Raw genomic sequence first — 25,228 nt, 5'->3', positions numbered from 1 at the left:
TCAGTAGATCACTCCTGCTCCAGTCCCTTTGCTGGCTATGCAAGATATCTGCTGTAAAAACTTTCTTCATGGCCTCTGCCTGTTTGCCACTAAATTAATCTGTTTTCTTTGCACGTCCTTGGCTTCTCTAGCACTGGCAAATGCTCATCTTTTATACCATTCCTTTCTATCACTTCAAGTCTCAGTGTTAGAGGACAAAAACACATTTTGAAGTTTACTGGGAAAAGGCGTGTATTAGCTGATCAAATTGAAAAACAAATGAACTGTTTGGTTTAATATCTTGAAAATCAGTTTCTTAGTATCTATAAAAATATGTTTTTAATTATTATTTTAAAAATAATGGAACTGTTTTGGCTAGTACTCCATGTAAAATAGGAAGAGTTACAAAAAGACCATTGCAGTATTAGAGGCTGGCATGCAAGGCTAATTTCAGCCCATTTCCCTTTCCAGCAGCATCTCCCATCTCTAATTCCAGGTACATTACAAGGCCATAAATTTTGTTGTTCTCCATACCAGTAAAAAGGGAAAGCAAAAGCCTTCAAAGAGGGAAAAAAAGTTTCCTCCAGAGTTTTCTTTTGCATATTTTGCACCTTGTATTGCCTCAAGTGAAATATTTGCTTTTTAATAATAATAATAATGGCCAGTCTTCGCGAGCGAAGATCCGGGGAAGGTCTTTCCACCTTCCAGCCTGCGCATTGGATTTTTTAGGTGAGACACAGTGTGCGCGGAACTGAGCCCACCCTTTAATCCTAAGGTTCATCTGCCGGGGCCAAGCGAGCTTGGACGGTGGCAGCGAGGTCCTCAGGACGTAGGTGGGTTGCCTTTAAGGGCTAACGAGCCCCACCTGCCCGGGAGTGGCCCTGACCGGGAATCGAACCCGGGTCTCCGCGGTGATAGCGCGGCGCCTTTACCACTAGACCACCAGGGGCTCCATTTGCTTTTTAGAGCTGGTTTAAACATACACTGTCCTAGTCTCTGTGGGACCTGCTCCCGAGGGATTTTTCCACAGCTACACACTTAAGAGACATGATTTATGTGGTGACCATGAAACACACAATGCACTGCTATTCCCAGGAAGAGAAAAATTAACCCAAACCTACTCGGTCTTGAGACTATACCTCCCACAATACAGCCACTGGGTTCATGACTGTCATACTGCTTTGAATTCTCTCAATAGTAGTGCTGAAGATCAGATCAGCACCTCAACTGGCAAAACTGGAAAAAGCATGGTGTGATGGTCAGAAGAAAATGCAGCACAAAGCCCAAACACACAGGAGATTGCTTCAGAAGATGGTGTTTCTTGGGAGGAAAACCAGCGCAGTGCTGATGTGTCTAAATTAGACTTGACATTACTCAGACTCCTGTGATCTTCCAATGGATAGCAAGGATTTTGCCACTTCCTGCAATAAACTAGATCAATGCAGTGCTAAGTGATTCAAAGTTCATCCAGTGAACCTATAAAGAAAAAAAATTATTCTTTGCTATTTTCCTGTGCTCTGGCTGCAAACATTCTGAACAAGGACTTAGAAGCCTGAATGACCCAGGCTATCACATTACAAAAAGTGAAAAGCAACTATTACTAATGCCTGTTCTGCCCTGAATTGCCAAAAACATTCATAACATGCTTCCTACAATGCCCAAGACAAGAAGGAGAATTGTCTGCTATGAAGATAAAAAGAGCATGGAGAACCCAAATGAAAAATCCAAACCCATCACAAACACAGCACAGAAACGAAAGTGTTTCTCCTCTCATCTTCTGTGAATGGCATTCCCAAAACAGCAAGAAGGATATCTAGACATTAAAAATACTCAGTTCCTCTTCTAGTTCTGCTACTGACTTTCTGTATTATCTCAGGAAGTTACTCAAATCTTCTGTCTCTCAATATATTTTGCCTGGAAACAAGAATTCTTACCTTCTATATTTCACAGCTTTTTCAAAGGTGACTGAACACCTCAGAAGAGACTTACAGAGGTGTAAGTAACTAGAATTACAGCATATATCTCCTTTCCTCTGTGCCCTGCATTGCAGCTGATGGCCATGAATGCCTGCAGTCTCAACTCCAACCATGGAGCAGAGCCAGTTGCCCAAAGAGAACTTCACTACAGCAACCACCTCATTGTCAAAACCAGCTTTGGAAACCATTAGTGAGGTGATCCTCTGAGAAAGTAACCACAAAACACTATGTGATTGTCTCCCACTCAGTATCAGACAAATATCTCTCCATATTCTTAAAGGGATGTGTATCTGGTGTTTCTGATGGCATATTTTTATTAGACAGACTAGGTAATAATTAGACTTGATCACTAAGGGCAGGGATAGCTATCTCCAGGGGTTCAAGAAAGAGACAACACAAACAGAAAGGAGCTGTTTTACAAATAGTCTTTCTGAAAGCAAATTTGGCAAAAGCCCCAGCAAACAGATAAAGTCTAGTTGAGTAGGTTAAATAGTTCATGCTGCCTTATGTAATTGCATGGCTACTGTCAGGTCCTTAATTTTTAGAGTAAATAACCATTTTGAAAAAATAAACGGGGGGAAGGGGAAGAACAGAAGAGTATAACTGTTTTTTTAATGACAATCCATTTCCATCAAAACTCATTTTTCTCAATTTGCCTTGCTTTATTAAAAGTGTATGTGCCAAGTTGAGATAACATCTCTTACTGTTATAATTTTTAATCTATGCAGCAATTCATGTTTGCTCTTTGTGAACTCTGGCTCTGATTCTGAATACACACTCAGGAGCAGCCCTGCAGACTTCATGGACTGTGACTATACTTCAAACACACTAAAAAACTCAACTGCATTATCTAACTCAGTTTTCATCCTCAAGCTTCCTTTGTTTTGAAAGAAACATTTAGTAATTGTGCTCTGAAAGCAGACTTTGAGTAGAACGTGTCAGCAGTTAGCACTGTGCCCCTAATTAAACCAACGTATTTATGGTCTCCATAAATTCCCTCTGTAGCCCTAATGTAACAGTTCTATATGCCAATTTCCCAGTATACGCAAATGTTTTCATATTATCAGCACCGCCTCCCTGACTGCTTAAGATAAGCTCCTCATCTAGCATTGCAACGGAGACTTAGGCTCTGTCACGGATTAATGGGAAATGGGAACCATCCACAGAGAGCCTTCAGATCCTCCAGAAAAATCTCTCCTGACTGCACAAAAATATTACCTTTTATAGATTAGTTAAAGGGACAGCATCATGAGTATACCTTCTTTTTCCTTAGGACCCAGCATCTCTTAAATAAACATCCTTAATTTTTGCTGCAACTCATTCAAATGTGAATTGATGTTTCTTTGGTGATTGCTGCTTTCTGCACTTGAAGAGCCTGAATGAATGTCCTCAAATTTTCATCACATTCAGAGAATGAACGTTCCTACATTCAGTACTTACAAACTTAAATTATTTTCTTGCAATTTTGAGAAAATTTATCTTGGCAAATGAAAATCTAGAAATGGTCCACAGCCAACTGTCAAGAAAACGGGGAAACCACAAGGAGCAGAACATCCTGCATGCCAAATACCAGGAAAAACCCACTTGCTGTGATTTTTCTCAGAGGCATTTTTGTCGTTAGTCAAATCCAGTTACCGGCTTGATCCACGCACAATTAAGAAAATGAACTCTGTCAACAGATGCCAGATCAAATCCAAATACTTCTAACAAATTAACTCCTGTATATTCTGTTTAACCATCTGCAGAATGTATATGTTAGCACACACCTTTGCGCAACACACAGATGCAAATCGCGTATAACAATAATCTGTCTGTCTACACAGCAATACCACGGCACAAGGATAGCAACTCCTATACAGTCTGTCTTCTTTGGAGCAGTCATAACCCGCTACCTCAACACGTGTTTTCAGAAAGAGATGTCGTGATGATGATGAAGAACAGAAGGTAAGTTACATGACGTGTCCTTACACTTCTAAAATGATTTTTTACAGACAAATCAAATGAGCACCACAGAAGTCTCCCTTCCTGCATGGTTTTAAACTTCTTCTGATGAAGAGCGCTATTTTCCAGAAAAAAATGAAGGGGGGTATTGGTGGGGAAACATGAACGTAATTTCAGCAGGAGTTTGTGAACAGGGTACTATTTCATATTAATAAAAAACAGATCACAAAATAGTCTTTGAACTAAGAAAGTGGCAGACTATAAAAACTATATTAAATATATAAATATAGATAAACATATATATAATTTATATTCATAAATATAAATATATAAAACCTATATTGAAACAATAGAGTCTCTCTCATTATAAGGGATGTTCAGGATATTGGTTTTGAAACAATAAAAAATAAATCAGGATTTTAAAATGCAGTTCCATAGAATAACAGAATATCTGACAATGGGAAACAAGTGGCACAAATAATTTTGTTTCACAGAGCAATTACACAAATGTAAATCTGTGCAATATAGTTTGTAATTTGATTTCAAAGTCATCAGGCACAGGAAGAATGCAACTGCGTTTAGTTTGCAAACATCTCAGGAAAATTTCAAAGTATATACAAAATAGGAAGTATTAATATTACATAAAATTGAGTAAGAACAATAAACACTTAATTTTACAGTTCAGTTCTATTGAAAAGAAGGTTGGATAGCAGTTGTGTTACAGCCTGAGTTGACTGCTTGATTGTCTTTACTGTACCAAGCAATAAATAAGGCCTTCTGGGTTCAAGATCATGTAATTCATTACTAAATTTATGGAAGGCACCACTGCAGAAGTCAATAAATAGTGACTTAAGAGGGCATTACAAATAAAACAACTTCATAATACTGGTCACTCCACTTGAGAGGATGGTAAAATTTTCTACATAGCAAGTAGATATAAAATCAATCCATGGAATATAATTTCCACTGAATAAACTATTTTACATTTTGCACATGACCTCCATGTTGAGACAGGCCAAGTTCTGTCCCCTTTTTTTTTGCAAGGTCACATGTAAATATATGAGGTTCTCTGGACCCTCCACTGTCACTCTTACTTACAGACTGACCCTTTTCTGCAAATATCCACAGTGGCCTGCACTTTTCATAAGGAGTTGAAAAAAAAAAAATCTACATCAATTAAGACATAATGGGATTGCTCAATTAAAAACTGACACCCAAGAACCTTGCCTCATTTATGCCAAAGCTAGCATGGTCTATATAAATATATACATATTGGCTCATGTATACATATTAGATCAATAAATATATGCTTGATCTCTGCTGAAAGAGCAAAAAGGTGCTAAGATGAGACTGCTGTCTGCTTCTATTACCAAGGAGCACAGGGCTGGAAGGTACTGTCATTACTCATTACAGAGACAAAGGTTGTTTTCATATAAGGCTCTATTTCAGAGGAACAAACACGTCAATTCACCTCCACTGCTAGGGAAATAACTGATGAAAAAGCAGGTTATTCTGGCTTAATGTTTGGAAATCAGATGCTACGCAACATGGAGATCTGAAAGGTACTGCATTTAAAACAGAATTACCCAGACAAATGGATCCAGGGTGGGGAACATCTGGAGAGCTAACAGGTTGACAGAAAAGGACGTAGGGATTACTGTGAATCATAAACTAAGCACAAGCCTTAGTGTCATGCTGTTGTGTAAAGAACCACCATTGTATTACAAATACTATGAACACTAAAATAGTTTGCCTAGGGAGACAGTGCAATTAACATGCTGGGACAGTTATAAAGACAGGTCTGATCAACATCTGTCAAGCATGATAAGAACAGCTGAATCTGTCTTGGGGCAAAGGATGCACCAGGTGATTTCTCAAAATTATAAAATGAAGCCAAGGTAAATTCCATGAAACACAAGAGTATTTAAAAATAAAATAGGTTTGGTAACCCACCTTCAACCACAACAAAAAAGATCAGATATTGCTATACTTGTGTTTCACTTCTGGTTTATACATTTCACACACAACTACAAAAAGAATTTCCATTCCTCCTTTTGCAATAACTGGCAACTTTGTCCCAGAGCAGGTGTTGCAACCTTAATCTGGTATGGTTAAAATGCAGTCTGCTTATGTCTAATGGAGATGTCTAATCCAAAGCTGCAAGCATAGAAGTTAAATACACAGCTGAACTTTTCCTTTATTTTGTATTTCAAGGGACATTTTCAGTTGCATCACCCTCAACTCATTAGTCTTTAAGGGAATGTTTTTGCACAGATTTCTGATCTTTTATATCTTTCCATCACTATTCTGCAGAAGTAGCATAGCTGGTTTCACTCCTCTCCACAAGGCAACAACACCCAACTCAGGGAAGCAAGTATAAGAAAGAATATGGAATACAGAAGGGTGGAAAAAAGGTAGGTGTAGGAGGCAGTCAAGGAGAAGAGAAAATGAAGCACGTGGGACAAAATGAATAGAGAAAGGGTGCTGCAAGGACTCTTCTACTCGGAAGGCAGGAGGGTATAGGCTGAGTTGCTAAGGGACAGCATGGAAGAGGAACATGATAAGGATTAGTAAGAAGAACAGCCTAGAAAATAAACATGGTGTAACAGGAGGAAAGTTATCACAGAAAAAAAGATGGAGGCTCCTCCTCTAAATCTACTGTAACAAGGCAGTACAGAGGCACTATCTGAACTATCACTGAGGGCTAGACGTGATTATTAGAGAACAATCCAGCTTCCACAGGTATTTTATCATTCATCTGCTCAGGTAAAGAGGGTGACAAATCCAGCATTCATAATCAAAACCCTTCATGTGGCACTTAGCTGCTCTGTAACAGAGGTGGAAATAAAGGTCTTATGTTTGAACAGAGAGATAAAAAGCCATTAGAACAGTATAGATGCGTTACATGTGATAATAATCCATAACATTCTCCATTTTGAACATATCTTGCCACTCAACATAACTGCATCTGAAGCTGCTGGTAACAGAAGGGATACAAAGATTGATGTGCTTATGTTTCATGAAACTCTTTTCTTTTGTATAACCCCTTTCTGCAGGCTTATACATTCCTACTCAAAAGGAGTAATGAAACATGACAAGAAAGAGGTCCAACTTCTGTAAGCCTTGCTCACCTATCCAGTCCTGAGATGAGCAACAGCAGCTACTAAGACCACGATAAGCAGCATGATTCATGCCAAGTAAAGTTAATTTTCTTAGATAGATGCATAAGATGAATTTTTGCACACTCTTACTACAGGTACTGAACTCCACCAAAGCCAGAGACATAGACAGTCATTAGGTTCCTTAAAAACTTCTAGTAGGCCACCCTTAATAAAAGAAGCTATTAAAATTGTATTAAATACTTATGAGTTAAGCATGTTCACAAGAAGTCTTAATTTCATTTTCATTACATATTTCAAACAGCTGAAAGACAAATTTATGTAAGACACCCTTTTAGATTTCCAAATCTCCTTTGCTGAGATTTGGTGTTAGGTGTTAAGTGAAAAAAATTGGAGTTTCATCTCTTTCCCATTAAAGAAATGAGACAAAACATAGTTCATCCTTATAGTTGCATTTTGGTTGAGTTTGGGCTATGAATAATGATGGATTCTATGTGCTATAGGGTTAGCATTTCTGAGTTATAAATATTATATTAGATAAAGCATTGCCATGGCAGAATATGCATTCATTCAGAAAAGGAATTAGATTAAAACTGCCATCAAATTTACAGGATTTACTAATTGACAAGATATCTCTCCCTGCAAGTAAATGAAGTTGATAACTTTCAAGGTGTTGCTCAGGTAAGAGAGATCATCTAGAGGGAATTGCATTAGCAGTAGGAACCGGAATGGCCTTGTCTAATGTATAAGATTAAATTCAGATTTTTTTTTTTTTAAGATGGAAATTGGTAGGCCTTAAGGTCATAGCAAACTGTTGTGATCTCTTACAGAAACTATTCCTGTTTTCAAGTCTGACAGAGGGTAAAAAAGGACTGCGGTCATAAAATGATAAAGGGAAAGGGGTGTAACAAAAAATACAAACACACACATCCCAGAGATCATTTAAAAAAAAAAAAAAGTCAAGAATTCTAGCTTTTTAAGAGAGGCCATAACTTTATAGGTAGAGATTTAAAAAGTGCTGTAATAGTCACTAACAAAAGCTTTCATAGTTGAAGAGTTGATACTGTGCAAATAGAAATGTCCTTTCAAAGGAATCACCTCAAAATATCTCAATGATAACGATAAAACATGCTTCAGTGCTACAAGGACCCCAAGATTCAATAGAGAAGAATTAAAGAAGCCACTTATGTCAAAGGCTGAAAGGAAACACAACAGGTAATCTGCTATAAGCCCAGTGGTGATGTCCTGCCCTAACTATACCCCTTTTACTGTCAACAAAAGCTAGTGTTTGTTTTGGAAATTTAAACAGTTTCAATCAGAAGAATCTCAATGCACCACTACTAAGAAGAGAAGATCAATTGTGTCTGCACTATTTAGAGAAAACAATAATATTTCCTGTTCCATGTAGCATGGACATAGGAGCTAACACAAAGAGTGTTTCCCACCATACTTTGCTATGCTTCCCATGAAAGTGACTTTTGGCAAAATGCCCATCTCCTTCAACTTCATTACAGATCTTAGATGTTTGAAATCACTCACTCAGATAAAACATCTTCCTGCTTTCTTCTGCATTTGCTTCCTGAACTACGGTCAGGAAGGTATTTCTATTTTTGTAATTTTTAAGAGTAAAAGAAATGCATTAAGGATGCAAATTCAAGGGATGCTTATGTTCTTCTGCTGTTCCAAATGAAGCTATATTACAATAAATACCTTCTGTATTTTAGGTTTTTACTCAACTTCTGCAGTTTATTTTTTAAAGTTCATAGTTTTAATTCCTTCTGTCATTTTGTGAAGTTGCACTAAGATATGGCTAACTTCAATTTTATCCTTTTGCCCATAGGTGTTTTCAGACATACAAAACACTCTATGAAAAGATGTTCAACCTTTCCATGACTTTCTTTTTCTCTTCTTTCATTTCTCTTTTCCCATTAGTTTCACCCTGCACCTTGCAAATTTTCAGAGCAACCTACTATAGTGACAATCAGAGCCTTGATGTGGCTTACCACTTCTCCTGCAGTACCTATAACAAAAAGCTCCTCCTTTCACCTTGTGCCTCATCAAATCGAGCCTGGCCAGTGACCATAACAGATTCACTGAAAAAAAGTATGCCAATGAGTGACGTTGTTTCTGGCAAGCTGGGGCAACCATTCTATCTCTAAGTCTTAACAGAATTGAAACATTTTTTTGTGCCTTAAAGTGACCGGTTGCCCTATGTTACTGGTTTTAGTTATTACATATTATCATAAAATATGCTACACTGTGACAGTATTCTGGCCAATGCAGACAGTTCAGGGCTCACACAAGCACAAACATCTTGCTTCCTTGGGGCATTTTTTCCACTTTGTAGCCATCACAATGCATCACCTGTTTTTCTTCACTTCAGCTTGGTTTCCTATTGACTCTACTCACTGAACTTTCTACCATTTCACTCCTTACCCTTGCAAGCAAGCAATGACTAAATTTCCTTCTTTCCTCTTCTTCCACCTCGGCAAATGCAGTGAGAGGTCCCAGCTCCTGGGGCACCTGGTCCAGACACTCTTGGATTCCTTACTCCATCCTCCCTGCCCCAAAGTTGAGACTTCCTTCCTTCAGCACACCTCACCTCCTGTGCCTCAATAATCTAAGTATCTCAACAAAACCTGCAAGAGTGAAAAAGTTGAGCAGGAAGCTCCAAAAAGCAAGTCCAACTGCCAAAATTTACATTCACTCTTCCTTTCTCCTAACCTTCTTTACTCCTGTCAGACCAAAAATTCAGTGAGAAAAACTCATGGCTACTTAGCATCTATAAAAACTGCTTACCTTAGCCAAACTGTACACAGAAAAGAATGTATTTATTTTTGTTTTTCTACATGTTTTTAGCAACATGTGTTCCATATCTAATTACGCCTTGTCATTCAGTCATGGAAAGCTTTATAGGATACTTCATATTTCCATGGTACCAAATAAAAGTGTAAAGTTAATGCAATTTGTGGCTTTTTTTTTCCATTTCCACTGTTTAAAGAAATTCTGAAGAACATTAACATTTCTTAGCAAATTAGGATGACTGCTACAAAACATCTGTATATTTCAAGAGCAAAGGTGTAAGTGTACAGGTACCACCTGCAATTCAACAGCCAAAACAAAACTAATCCACTAAGGCGAAACAAAACTCATTCAAAGGAGGAAAAACAAATAAAGCAACCAAATCCAAGTCCCCCAAAATGCTCATCCAGCCTAGTATTAAGCTAAGTTCTAGTCTTGCTGTTAACTTGAGAGGCTACACATAAACAAAGAGATCAAGGGAGATAATTTGTCTGATATTGCCTATTTAAACTACTTATAGAGTCAAAGATAGCAATCAAGAAAAATGAACTTGAATTTTGCTAGAGGGTCAGCAGCTTAGTTCCCTTTTAGAGTATTAGTCCATTGTGAAGAAACCCACACTGGCAAAATAATTAAGAAGAAATATAATTATTATTTTATAAATAAATGTATAATATAAAAATTTTTAAAAAGCAGTCAAAAAGACATTGGGCTGAGATTCATATTCCTACTCCACTCCTGTTGAATCATGTTTAAAATATTTAAATTTTTTAACCGGTAAGGGAAGAAGAAAAGATTCACCAACTTTGTGAAGATACCTACCTGTAAGATGAGCAGGCGGTATTCCCATTGCTGCACCAGGAACTGTTTATATATGTTAACAGGGTTGATCAACAGATAAGGTTATGACAGAATATTAAATTGCAGAGCATTTTGCTTCAAGATAGCAGATAAGAGTTCAAGTTTCCTCAGGCAGACGGAAGAACCAAATTGGGTTTTCGACACCACTAATCAAACCAGCACCTCCTACTACTACTTTGCACACCATGCCCTTCATTTCTCATGCTTTCCCACAGGTGTTCAAAATGAAATACTTAGTCTGGGGTTTAACAAAAGAGCAATTTTTTCAGCACTCACCAACTGACATTATGCTAGTGAGACTAATGCATTGTTGAAGAAATCAGAATCTCCACCACATTCCCTCTGCATTTATATTATCCCTGCTGTATGTCAGATAATCATTTAAAGCAGAGGCAGAATAGCAGGAAGAAGAGATGGCCTGGCAGCCAGTTACTGACCAGTAGAGCTACACTCTTCACAAGACCTCCAGAAGAAAACAGGACAGTTCTCTGCAAGATTCCAGATCAGGAACTCCCTAATAGCCTGGTAGAGTTTTTAAGATACATCTGAATTTTGGTTTTTAGAAGTGTGGTCTAGTGGACTGGACTTGAAGCTTGAACCACAGTCCTCCAGAGTGTCCGTCACTGTGTACTGCTTCACTGGCTCCTGTGCCCAGTACTCATTTGCAGCGACACCGGGGTGCACCAGGACTAATGCCATTGTCTGTTATTAAGTTGTTCTGAACTTACTATAAATTTCATGCTACTCTGTTGAAAATGTAGCTTCAGAGGAGGAATTAGGGAATCACACAGGTGAATCTTCATCAGCAGCTGAATCTCAGGGAGGTGAGGCCTAAATAGGGATAATGGTACTAAAATTACCAAATCAAAGGACAGAATAAAGGCTAATTAATGCTTTTAAAGGGTTTTGAGGGTGGAAAGTGCTACACAAATGAGAAATAAAACTATTTTGTGAGCTTCCGTGCAGGCTAGCAACCAAAGGCTCCAATTATGTGGCTTTCAATAGTTAACCACACAAACAAAATACAGGTACTCTGATGACTGACTTCCTCCTTACTTCTCATTTGTGTGATTTTCGGCACCTGCCATATGCTCCAAAACTTTCAAATCTCTCTCTTCAGTCAAAATGGCCTTCAACTACAGCCTAATCTCTTATGGGCTACCAGAATGGGGTCTGTGTATGCACCAAGACAGAAAGCTGACAGGAGCATGAAATATGCGCACCTGGGAAGTGAAGGGGTGATGGACTTCTTTCCAACACCATTTATCAGCCTAATCAGTCTTAAAGGAAACTTCCAAATTCTGATTTTTCTTCTGCTATCTTTTTTTATCTTTGCAATTTATCTGGATGATTTGTGAATAAAGCCTTCTATAATGAAAAGCTTGTCTATTTTTCCACATCTATAACCACTGATTTAATAAGACATTACTCTTGCCTTCTTTACATTCTTAAATGAGCCTGGGTGCACAACCATACTGTCACTAGTTTCACATGAAGTGTAAACCAAATGGTTGTATTGGTGGGTCTTATCAGGAACTTCAACAGCAATAGACACCAACAAACAAAAAATTACCCATGTGTGTTTGCTAATGAACTTATGAATTCCAAATTTTGCTAATAATTTCAAGTCTTTCTTCTTTAATTAGTTTCTAATCCATGACTGATTTTATTCATCATGCCCACAAGCAACATAAGAAATTCATCCCTCTGATAAGGAACTGAAATAGAATTATTTTGAAAATATTACCCACCCGCTTCATATGTATGTTTTTACAGGATTACTGCCTTTCCCAATCTATTTGCTTGAACAACCAAAGAAGCCTTAGAGTAAGGAAAAATCTGGACGTAGTAATCACAAACTACTTTGTTCCCTCATACAAGATACAGCTGCAGTCTAAAACACTGGAGAAAATCTACAAATATAAACCAAGAGGGATATAACAAATGGGAGTCAGGAAGAGGGGTTTCCAACTGATGGCCATTCCTTTTCGTTATTTTGTGGAAAACAGACTGATCAATCACCAAAGAAATCAAATTTCTTCAAACATCTTGAGTTCTTCTTCAGATACAAAATTCACAGAACATCTTGTTTGAAATGGAACATTTCTCTGTGTGCTTCAGGCACTGCTAAAACAGGAAACCTACACAACACTGAGAGAAGATAAAGCATGGACAGATCAAAGGAGAGCAGCTGTGCAGCACCAGAACCTACATCATGAGGAGCAGGGGCCAGGCCAGCAGAGGAAAAAAAAAAAAGAAACCAGCCCCTTTGAAATCACAGATGGAGGCCTGTCTTCCTCTGGGCATCTTTGTTGGAAGAGTGTCCTCCTGCTTCAGAGAAGGAGACATTCCAAAGCACATGCAGATGTGCCCAAATACTCCCAATGTGTTTCCCATCATTCTCATCACAACATGCTCTTGATTTATTATTGATTAGGATCTGTTTGTTTTCCCTGATGACCTGCAAGGCGGTTACATTTCTTACAAGTAATGTTTTTCAACTAACTTCAAGACTTCTGTCTTGAGCAATATCCTTTCTATTCCTTGAGGACATGTGGAGGTGTTTTTCTACTCAAGAACTTAGAAAAAGCACAAGCTAGGGCTACAATAAGTTAGTTGATATCTGAAGTTGCTGCCAGCCATCTTCAGCACACACAGATGAACTGGTCAGCAGTGGTTGGGGAACCACGGAAGGAAAGCACAGAAAGTCTGTCTAGGAAGTCAAGCTGACGCTACAGAAGGACAAAGAGGAGTAATCTAAATAGAAGACATTACACCTGCTAGGTTCATTCTTCTGTTGGTTTAGCTTCTATCACATTACAAAAGTCTGACACTTCTAACACAGCCAATACACATTGCTATCCTTACCAGAGTAATGCCACTTAGCTGGATATTTTTGAAATCTCCTAGTAATATGTGAATGGCAAGCTGGGCTGCACATCACAGAAATGGTTCACCACAGAGTTTGGGTGTTTTGAGTTTGATTTTGTTCGTTAGTTTTGTTTTTTCTGTTGGGTTTTTTTTCCCTCCCCCCACCCCCACCCCAAGAGAATGCACCTTCTTAAAGGAAATTTAATTTGCTTTCTTTTTTAATGATTCTATCCTTTGCACTGAAATTTACCTAATATCCAGACAGCATAACACTGTACATTTCCATTTTTGCTGTCATTTTTAAATTTTGAAGGGAGGAAGGAAAGAAAAATACACAAAGGGAGCTAAAGTTAGTCATCCAATTACCCTTCCCTCCCCCAACATCCTCAGGCTCCAATCAGATGAAATCACAGAGTTAATACAAATGTAGTCTGTCAGTCCCAGCAGATCTGCACTGTCTCTGGGATAAAAGAAGACCACAGTAAGAATATATTCAACTGATCTAAAGTTCAAAGCAAAATTCCTGCTGAATGTAAAGGGATGAGAAAATTACTACAAATGATGTTAGAAGATTAAGAATACCCAGAAAAACACTTCTAAAGCTAAGGAGAATTTCTCCCCTCCACAATTACCAGACTACCAGGAGTGAGTTGTCTTTTCTATTTATAAGATAAATATTATTTTATTCAAAACATTATTACCAGCTCAGAAAAAAATCAACAATTGCCTTTAACAACCTGTTCTTCCCTGGCATTGCCAAAAATAGAAACATTTTCAAAAGACCAGAAGTGTGTTAAACAGAAGATCCTGTTCCAAAAACCAAGGACCCCCCAAAAGTATGAAAGGAAGATAAGGTCATCCAAACCACCACAGCTGTGCAGTCTGCTGCGTCTCCAGCCTATAAACTGTCTGTAAATGGACAGATTTTGCCTGAGGGATTACTCATAAATGGGCTTCCAACAAAAACAGTGGTGAGACTGCAGAAGATCATTAGCCTACAGAAAGCTGAGAGATTTTTACATAGACTGTTAGTACTAAGTGGACTAAGAACTGTTTAAGAATGGTATTCACTTTGCTGCATATGGAACAAGCCTTGCTTTATTTTCATGTTTAATGCTAGCTCTATATATAAATGCCTTTGCAGTCTTGGTGTGTGATACATGGGACACTAAAAATAGCCTATCTGTTCCAGAATTTCCACTGTATCTACCTTTGAAAAGCTCCATTAATGATGAAGATGTCACTATGAATTTAACTTACAAAAGATAAAGCCTAAAATACTGTCTGAGACTGCACACAGAGTAAATCTTCATTAAATATTTTTTATGTGATTTTACCTTATGCACCTCATATTCAGGCAAAATCCCCTTTACTTCAAGCTATACTGGAGAAAAAAATAATGATGCTTGAAAGTTGCTGTCTTCTACTACTACTTTTTCTTTTGTCTGTCTGCCTCATAAGGCCTGAATGGCCTCCAAAATGAAGGGAAATCTTATCTGTGTGTTCTCCAGCTCTTTTTTTTTTTTTTCTGTAGATACCTTTCTAATACAACTCAGATGTTGTTTATACTTTGAAAGGACCTTTTGCAGCCAGTAAGACAAAACAAATCAGTGGGATCCTGTTCCAGCAATTTATAGAGCTGTCCTCTCAGGACAATGGCCACAGCAGCCAGCACTGAATTTGCAAAGCAGAGGTGATCATTTCATAGCAAGGAATAAGCAGTCTATTTTAGGATACTGAAATTTTGCTGTAAGCAAGATGCAATAAATAGTAACTGTTGGAGTCCATCAGTAAACCTCAATCTGTTCTTTGACTTCGAGATCATCAACTACAACACAGACCTTGGCAGAAGCACTTAGCTGGCTACTGTCAGTGATGGATGAGACAATAGAATGCAGTTTGCTCTTTCACAGCTAAATCAATACTGTCCTTCCGTGGTGACGGGCAAGGCAGACCTGGTTTTGTCAGTGAGATGGGCAGATATGACCCCAAAGACACAAAGGAAGCAGGTCATAGAATGGTTTGGATTGGAACAGATCTTAAAGATCATCTAGTTCCAATCTCACTGCCAAGACCCATTCGAACTAGCTTTGAACATTTCCAGGGACGGGGCATCCACAACTTCTCTGGACAACCTGTACTAGTGCCTAACCACCCTCACAGTAAAGAGTTTCTTAGCAACATCTAATCTACAGCTGCCCTGTCAGTTTGAAGCCATTACCCCTTGGCCTATTAGTACATGCTCTCGAGAAAAGTCCCTCTCCAGCTCTCCTGTAGCCCCCTCTAGGTACAAGAAGGCCACAATAAGGTCTCCCCAGAGCCTTCTCTTCTCCAGGCTGAACAAACTGCATTTCTCTCAGCCTGTCTTCATAGGAGAGGAGCTCCAGCCCTCTGCTTATTTTCATGGCCTTCCTTTGGACTCACTCCACACGGGTTCATATGTTTTGTGTGCTAGAGATCCCAGAGCTGGATACAGTACTCCAGGTGGGGTCTCACCAGAGTAGAGTAGCAAGGAAGAATCACCTCAATCAACCTGATGGTCGTGCCTTTTTTTGATGCATCCCAGGATGTGGCTGGTTTTCTGGGCTGTGAGCACATATTGCTGGCCATTTCAAGTTTTTCATCCACCAACACCTTCAAGTGCTTCTCCTCAGGACTGCTCTTGATCCATTCTCCACCCAGCCTGTATTTGTGCTCAGGATTGCTCTGACCCAGGTTACGACCCTGCACTTCGCCTTATTAAATTACAAGACGTTCACACAGGCCCCTCTCTCAAGCCTGTCAAGGTCCCTCTAGATGCCACCCTCCTCTCCAGCATGTTGACCATGCAGCTTGGTGTTGTCAGCAAATTTGCTGAGGATGCACTTGAACCCACTGTCCATATCACCAAAGATTTTAAACAGCACCAGTCCAAATACCAACCCCTGAGGACACCACTCATCACTGGTTTGCATTTGCATATTGAGGTGTTCATTGCAACTATTTGAGTGCAACCATCCAGTCAATTCCTTATATACCAGTAGTTCATCTGCCTAACCCATGTCTCTTCAATTTAAAGATAAGGATTTGTATGAACAGTTGCAAAGTACCATCCTCAGAGTCACTTCTCTGACCATAACTGCATTTTAGCAGATGTCCACCTCAGTATTACCAGTGACACATCCATCATGGGTCTGAAAATCCATTTATATCTATTCCACCTTCAGTTTTACCTCGGCCAAAAAACCACATGGCGTACAGGAATAGGCAAAGTGCTAGGAAATGTGGGCAACTCCCATGCTGTTCACAACCATTAATGTGCAAACCCAAGCACATTTTTCATTACAAAAACACAGGCAAAATTCCAAACACAAAAAGCAGTTATCTTATTTAGGGACCAACTAACAGTCCTTGACAGCAATACCATTTGGAAAAATACTCTGTGTTCGGCTCCACCTGCACCCACTGTTTTGTTACAAGATATGCTGCTCTCCCAAACAATTTTACCAAGTAATTTTTTTAAAAATTCAACTTCAGAGCAGGATATCTGCACTGAAATTACCATGGTCTAATAGGAAAGGTTGGAGAGCTGATTAGAAAGTACAATACACAATCAAGATATCAACACTTGCTCCCAAACAACTTAAAATTATTTCAAAGTGTACAGAAGCAGCAATAAATAGTTCATATTTCTATCCTTCCAGTGAGCGCACTACAAAGGGCAATCTGGGCGAGCCGGTGCTAAATACATGTTCCTGGCAAAGCTCTGCCAGCTCAGGCATGTCTTTGTTATTACACTGCTCCTTCTGACGCAGCCTCTCTGTGCAGGGTTTAGAGGACGCTTCGACCCCTGGGGTGACCCGCTCCTTCTCTTTGTTCAGGGCACTTCAGTAAAAGCAGCAACCTAACTTTGGCCTTTTATGTTTCTGCTGTGTATTATTATGCACTCATAGTGCATTTTCATACTGATTCAGTAACCCTGACTCCAGTAAACCCCTGAAAATTTGCACTAACGCTCCATGCATATCAGCTGTGCTCTGTTCACTTTGCTAAAGAGAGCAAGAAGACCATTGTGGAGGGGAGGAAGAATTGATACACTGCTCACCTCCAGCTCTAGCACAATCCCACTGTTGCTCCTCACCCTTTATGGAAGAGCAATGCATGGCAGAGCAAAGTCAGGCTAGACCAACAGCCCAATAATATGGATGTGTAATAATTTTGGGGCTGCATATATTTGCTATCTGGTCCATATCTTTTTGAAAACACAGCACATCTGGGACATGCTGTGAAGCTGGCATTTCCCCCAGCATTAGTCCCCATTCACTATCCAAAAACCTGTGCCAATACACTATCTTTTGTCAAGAAAGAAAGATAAAAACATTAACAAACAAATTAACAAACGTAAAGAAAGGAAAAAAATCTCAACAAAAGAGATGCTCTTCTGTCTTTCACATTAGTACTTCTGCTGTCACTTCAGCAGCTCTGCTGTTTAAACCAACTCCTGTTTCTACAGCAGATTATAAAAAGGCATACTACTCTATCAGACTGAAAACGCATTCTAGTCTACATGGCCATTTCCCCCTCCTTGTGTAGCTAAGTCAAACCTGCCTACTTATTGATGAGAGCAAGTTTCAGCTGCAGTCAGCGCTGTTTGGATGCTGTTGTTGTGCAAGTGAGCTAATATCTACAGCCTCACATGTTATCAGCAGAATGTCTATTTTATGTCCAGAAACTGCATTATAGGAGTTACAGATGTAGCAAATATTGAGCAATAATTTAATTTTAAATTGCAATATCTTCTCTCTGACCTGACAGTTCAAGAAGTCATCACTGGACCACTAGAGTGAGGAAACTCAATATCAGAGATCCAGAAAAGGAATCTCCAGGATGTCTTTTCACACAGCCATTTTCTCTGACTATAGCTTGTCTTGAGTAGACTGAATCACTCGCTGGTCTGTCTTGGATTAGCTCACATCTATTTAAACCAGCGTGAAGATCTGCACCTTTGATGTGAGTTAATTAAGCTCACATGGCTTTCTCTAGTCTGGCTTCTGCAGCTTCAGAAGTGAAGGGAGACAAATTAGGCCCATCTGTCTAAATGGAAGGGAGTCCTCTCCCCCCACAAGGCACACTTCATTACTCAGCACAGGAGCTGCCTTCCAAGAGTACCAGGAAAGGAGTTTTGCTGCTGCCAACAGCTACCCCGAACACCAGGCCTGCTAAGCGTGGGGGTTTCCACAGTTCTGCGCCATCAGCTTCTCTGCACGGAAGCCCCAAGGGTCTGCCTACAGAAGGATTTCCTGCAATAACCTTTTTTTTAACCCTTGGAACTTTTTGGCACCAACAGATCTGCAAAATACATTTGGTTTGTTTTTTTTTTTTCATTTAAAACTAAAGAAGGAACTAACAAAGTGCAGTGGAGCAGAGGAGATGACTCCCTCTGCCTTGATCCTGCAGCCATTCATTGCGTAACTGAATTTTGTAGTCTGTTCAAGCTCTGGAGCCTCTCAGTTGCTATACTGGAATCCCAAGAAGAAAGTAAGTAGCCTTAAGTAATTCACATCATCAGGTACAGCTTCTAGAGAAAGGAATCAAACCACTCCCTGCTGTTAGTCAGTTCTGTCATCTGGGGAAGCAAAGGCAGAAGATGCAATCAAGCAGCTTCAGCTCCCAAATTTGTTTTAAAGGATTTGACCTGGTAAAGGAACTGCAGAACTGTGATCAGATCTCATTCTGGATCTGCCACAATACTGCTGTGCCTCAGTAGAGGTATAAACTATACTTTAGCTATGAGTTTCTGTCTGTATTATACAAGTCAGCACTTGACAAATGCCAAGTCCTGCTCCTGAAGAGGAGCAAGCCCATGCACCGGCACAGGCTTGTGACTGACTGGCTCAGTCAGCCCACTCTGCAGAAAAGATCGTGTGATAGTAAGCTTAACACAAGCCAGCGGTATGTCCAGGCAGCAATAACAGCCAGCAGCACTCCAGACTGGGTCAACAGCAGCACAGCCAGGAGATCACAGGAAGTAATTCTTCCCTGGCACACAGCAGGAAAGACCATTCTCAGACCATTGACTCTGACTCTGCACTCCTGCATGCTGGGTGGGCATTAATAAACTTGAACAAGTCCAGGAGAGGGTTACAAAGGTGCTTTCAAGGACTTGAGCCCTTGCCCTCCAAGAAGAGCTGGAAGATTCAGTTATCAGAAAAGACAGTTTGAAGACCTACTGTCAGCCTGCTGGTACCTATGGGGTGGTTATGCAAAAGGTGCACGACACAGGAACAAGAGACAACAGGCATAAACTGGCATAGGGAGTACTTCACAGAATATCAGAAAAAAATAAAAGTTCACTGTGAAGACAGCAAAGCAGTGTAACAGGCTGCTCAGAGAGGCTGCAAAGCCTCCATCACTGGAGGTCTTCAAACTCAACCAGATAAAGCTCTGAGCGACCTGGTTTGAATTCAATGTTGACACTGCTTTGAGCTGAAGGATGGATCATAGCCCTCCTGACATCCTTTCCGTCCTGAAGGGCTCTGTGAACTGAATGTCTCCTACACCTGAATGTCTGCTACAGGTTCTGTAACACACAATAATGGAAAAGGGTACACAGGATCGAGGTCGGTTACATTTGGGAGCCTGGAACCAGTATCTGCACCTTGCACTTCTGAGAGGCACTACTTTACAGTTTGTACAGTGCAACTGAGAAACAGCACACGGTTTCACTGTGCTCACACAGCAGGCATCTTGGAGCAAGGAAAGGATGCTTTCATCAGACATTATCTTGCCTCTGAGGGTTGAGGTTTGCAAGCAAATGTGCACGGACAAAAAGTACTCTAATTAAAGAAGAGATAAGAAGTGCAGACTCCAAGGTTTAATGAATCATAACAAATACCAAGAAAAAAACTAATCCAGCTAATTTCCAAGTGTTTAATTGAGTTGGCTGAAACATTTGTGTTGATGAATGCAACCACATATAGTTATTTCCCTGGGCAGAACTCAACAAGCTGAAATATTGATTCTTCATCTGGAGCATGAATGGCAAAATTTGCTAATAAAGTCATAACTTCTCTACATACCAAGTCAAGGTCTTGGGAGACCCTCCGCTTGCGCAGCTCTTCCATCCTCTCACATACATCTGTGAAGCAGGTGTTATAGTAGTCTGCATACTGCTGTGCCAGATCATCAATATTTCCCAGTGATCCATCCTACAACGGAGATGAAGAAAAACAAAACAGGTTAATCAGTTTTAATTTAATTTAAAGGTAACAGCACAACTCTGAAGGAAACCCCCTCTCTGCAGCACATCCAGCACATGGTGCTCAGGTCATCCTCTCCATCCTTAGCCCAGAGCACACTAACACAAAAAAACAGTTGGGAACTGCAGTACCACAGTAGCTCCTCACAAACAGGGGGAACCTTGTTAATTCCTATGGAGAGAGAAGGCAGGAACAGCAATGCAGAGCAGTGGAACAACATATCCTCAGGCACTATCTGCCTCAATTCCCTCCCACCAACATATACTCATATTTCACCTGGTTCTCCCAAGCAGCTGCCCACTCCTCCAGTAACCAGTCATTACATATGTTTTACATATGTTTTATTGACCCTATTTACTTGGGAGTCCCGGGCAGGTGGGGCTCGTTAGCCCTTAAAGGCAACCCATCTACGTCCTAAGGACCTCGCTGCCACCGTCCAAGCTCGCTTGGCCCTGGCAGATGAACCTTAGGATTAAAGGGTGGGCTCAGTTCCGCGCACACTGTGTCTCACCTAAAAAAAAAAATCCAATGCGCAGGCTGGAAGGTGGAAAGACCTTCCCCGGATCTTCGCTCGCGAAGACTGGCCATTATTATTTATTTATTACTTGGGAGTAGTCCTGCTTTCCTTAACAATAACTTATAGCAACTAAAAATATTAAACTTCTTGTTTATAAGCCAAATCGGCTAGACTGCAAACAATGTCACTCACAAAGACACTCTGCCAAGTTGGTCTTTTAAGATATACTAAAGGTGGAAATATGGTTTGCCGAGTCTCAAATATCTACTTTGCAGGGCAGGATTGCTACACTGCTAATAAAGTGGCTATAGCCAGAAATCTAATTGTAATAATCTGTTAATTACAGTCCAGATTCATACTTTTAAAGTGATGAATAAAGAAAATAAGAAGAAAACAAAACACAGGCTGGATTTTAAGTGACATGAGAAAGTCTTCTAAGCTTCAGATATGTATGCCATATCTGTGAGGTGAGGGGGTTCGCATGTACAATATGCACACACTTAAAACAGGTTGAAAAGATGGGATAGAGTAATTTTGTTTTGCTATATGTCTAATTTTTGAAAGCCTGTATGTTACTGTATACATTCTTTAAAAGGTAACAGCCTATGCTTTGTGCCTATTCAGAAAGAAGAACAAGAATACATTGCAGAATGTTATTTAATTGCTGCTGTTAACAGAAGCACGTGTATAAATATAAAATTATGTCTCAATTATTAAGAAAAAACTAAGCAATAGAGAAATAATTTAAAAATACTTATGCTAATAATATACATAAAATTGCAAATTAGAGTTTTAGCATATGAGCTAGGAGAAACTTTTAATTAGTAACTACCTTACTGAAGATGTTGCCATTTGGAAGTAAGTATGTGGCCCCACCCTCATGGTTTTGGAATATGTTGAATAGGTAGGTCTGTTCTAATGAAGTATCTCTTTCAGAGAATTGGAAAAAACATGCCAGTTTAAATCAAAGTGAAAGCCTATCAAATTTCAGAGTCTGTGAAACTCACTTTCTATTTTTGTTAAGTGCAATTGCAGGTATCTCCAATTTTCCTGGAAGTTTTGTAGAGCTCACATTGCCAAAATTCAGAACAGCTTGTATTTTCTCAAAACTACTGTGTTCAGTACAAGTGGCAAACAATCTGCATGTCACAGGAGCAGTAGAAGTAAAATAACCATATTAAATATATATCTACACTTCTCTCCCCCCTACATACCTATGTATTTTTTTACTGTCTTTCATATCTGTCAACCTGCCAAAGATCTCACACAGGAGATGTTTCACACATTAAAAGGTTGGGCGTCCTTACACAAGTACACTCCTGAGAACTTCAGACTTTCCAGAGCTTTGGAAAAACAACTTCCCATGCTTCTAAGCAAGTGTACAGTTTAAAAGGACAAAACAACAGCATCTTTGAGAATATGACAGTGCTACCCTGCCTTTCTACTGGGGCAGTAATGCTACCTGCTCACAGCAGGCAGCAAGAATATGTCTTCCTCCAGCCATCTCCTTGCTATCCATCACTTCCCAGCAGGAGAGAAGAAACTTGGACTCTTTGCCTGTACCGTAAGTTCCACGCATGTCCCTGTGAAACTGGACACTCTTACGGTGGCTGAGGGCGTGCTTAGTGATCCCACATGCAGTATGAGCTGCTTTTGCAACGTTTGCACACTCAAAATGAATAACTAGGGCTGGACTGCTGGGGAAAAAAAAACAAACACCAAACTAAAAAAGCAACCCCAAAACTTAACCTTCATTTGCTCACTTTTGTGGGCAATAAGAAAACCTGTATGACTTCAAAAGAGATGATGTGACATCTGAATCCCAGCCACTCCATCATAACAAACATCTCCTCTCTAAGGCTTACCAAAAATTCCCACTTTGGAGTATCTTCCCCAGACAGAGTCTGTTTATTCCTTGATAAGCTTTACCAGTTAAGAGTACAGGAGCTGGAAACAGTAATGACAGAAGGGCATCACAGGAAAGTATCATTTTATTAGAGCAATATGAAAGCTACCTATATACTAGTCCATCTCCTTTCTCAAATTTCACAAAGTAAATAGGCTCCAAAATGGGTTTAACTTGTGAAAGTATATTCATGACTCTGAAACTGAGTGAAATACTCCAAATTCAAACATATCAGGTGAACTTCCGCTTGAGTGAGAGCCAGGCAGAGCTAAGAATCACAGCATACTACAGCGCTCCACCCCACACCTTCCCACAAATCCTCTGACACGTGGTCACAGACCATTTGTAGGATAGCAATGGCACTGCCAACAGATCAAACAAAGCTGAACAAGTGCTCATTTTTCACTTGTGTTGATGTGCAGTTCACTGTGCTATTTTTAAAGGTAGTCTCTGAAAGGCTTAAAGGCTTGCGACTGTCCCTAGAGCAAAATTAGCTCGATAGCAGCACCCCAATTAAAGCCTGCAGAACGCGGGTGGCCCCACCACCAGTGAGCACGTGGCTGCAAAGAAAGGCCCATTCACAAGTGACCCAGTCTGCCAGTGCCACAGTGTCCAGAGGAGCATAGCTGGAGGCAGCAGCCTGCCTGCCTGCCTGACAGGAGGGATTGTTGGCAGTGCTCGGGACTTCCATTAGGGTCTATGCTCCAAATACAGCCCATGCCAGCTCTCTGGGGAAAGCTAGTCCTGTGGGAAAACTTAATGTCCGAAAAAGATGAAGGAACAGAACAAAATCCCATAAGATCTTAGGGATGAGAACTCATAACTGAAACACATGCTCATTGTAGCCCTGCCATGTACTTTTGCTGGGTTACCAGACAGAGAGCAGCTACAGCTTTATGTGGTTGCTGCTCTACAAATGCAGCATGCAACCCTCTAACCAGACATGGACAGCTTCGGGGTTTGAAGCCTCCAGCCTTGAAAAATTAGAACAAAAATACAAACATTTGAATCTGCACCTCAGCTCACCAGAAAGTTGTAGTGGAAGATGTTGATTGAATCATGTTGTCTGTGGCCAAGAGCTGCTGAGTTTATGCATGTGGACATACAGAAAGCATTGCTTTAGTCAAAAGAAATTGAGAAAGACAAATCAACCCAAGCCAAAGACACGAAGTATTTCACAACCCACAGCATCCATTCCTGTTCCATGTAAGTAAATAATGTCATAACAAAGGATTTCATATCTGATTTATATGACCTCATATTTCATCCCTACATATAGTTATCTCCATTCTCCTCCTTTATTCTTCAAGTACTACTACAAACACAGCAAGACTTAAAATGAAGAAGTTTCATTTTTCTACTGCACTAATAATGGCCAAAATAACCTACTTGAGATAGCACCAAACCACAAGTATACCTAATCAGAAGATGAATTTAGAGCTATGGCATTTTGTCTGTCTGTTCATTAAACTGACCCCTCAACTTCTCCAAGTAATTCTAAACTGTCTCACACAAAATAACCAGTAGTGTGCTTTGTACTTCTACTTTGGTTTTGAGTATTTAAAAATATTCATACACAAAACATTAGCTTCAACTTAATAAGTCATTGTCAAAGGAATTGTTGTAAAATGTTTTTTTAAAAATCCCTAGAATTATTAATAACACAGAAAAATAAAAGCATTCATAACTAACAATATTTTAGAAATATTTCTCTCTGACACATAAAGAATAAAAGCCGGTGTTAATTTTCATAGGTTTAGACAGATGTGGACTGCCATTTTAGTTTCACAGGTAAGAAAAAACATAGAGTTATTTAGTACCAAAAATAATAAGCCAATGCAATTTATAATAAGCCTTCAGTTATGTACCAGTATGTCCCATTTTGACATAGCATAGATGGGTTAGATATTTGAAACAGCTTATGTGGAAAAAGACACAGCTTTTAAATTTGTTCTTACTGATACGTCTGTAATTCGGTAGCCTCTGAAATGCTCTTAACTGCTTTAGGTCAGTAACAT

General features: G+C 39.7%; 1 protein-coding gene across 1 annotated transcript in view; it reads right to left on the bottom strand.

Moving 5' to 3' along the window:
- Nucleotides 1-25,228, bottom strand: part of SASH1 (SAM and SH3 domain containing 1) — a 533,011-nt gene that overhangs the window by 76,075 nt on the left and 431,708 nt on the right. The window contains 1 exon segment of the mRNA XM_050315112.1: nt 20,608-20,736. Coding sequence (XP_050171069.1) covers nt 20,608-20,736 — 129 coding nt within the window.

The sequence above is a fragment of the Myiozetetes cayanensis genome, unplaced genomic scaffold (assembly GCF_022539395.1).
Source record: "Myiozetetes cayanensis isolate MyiCay16 unplaced genomic scaffold, myiCay2020 scf2-11, whole genome shotgun sequence".
Lineage (NCBI taxonomy): Eukaryota > Metazoa > Chordata > Aves > Passeriformes > Tyrannidae > Myiozetetes > Myiozetetes cayanensis.
Note: the sequence above shows the minus strand (reverse complement) of the source record. Positions and strands in the feature narration are given on the sequence as shown.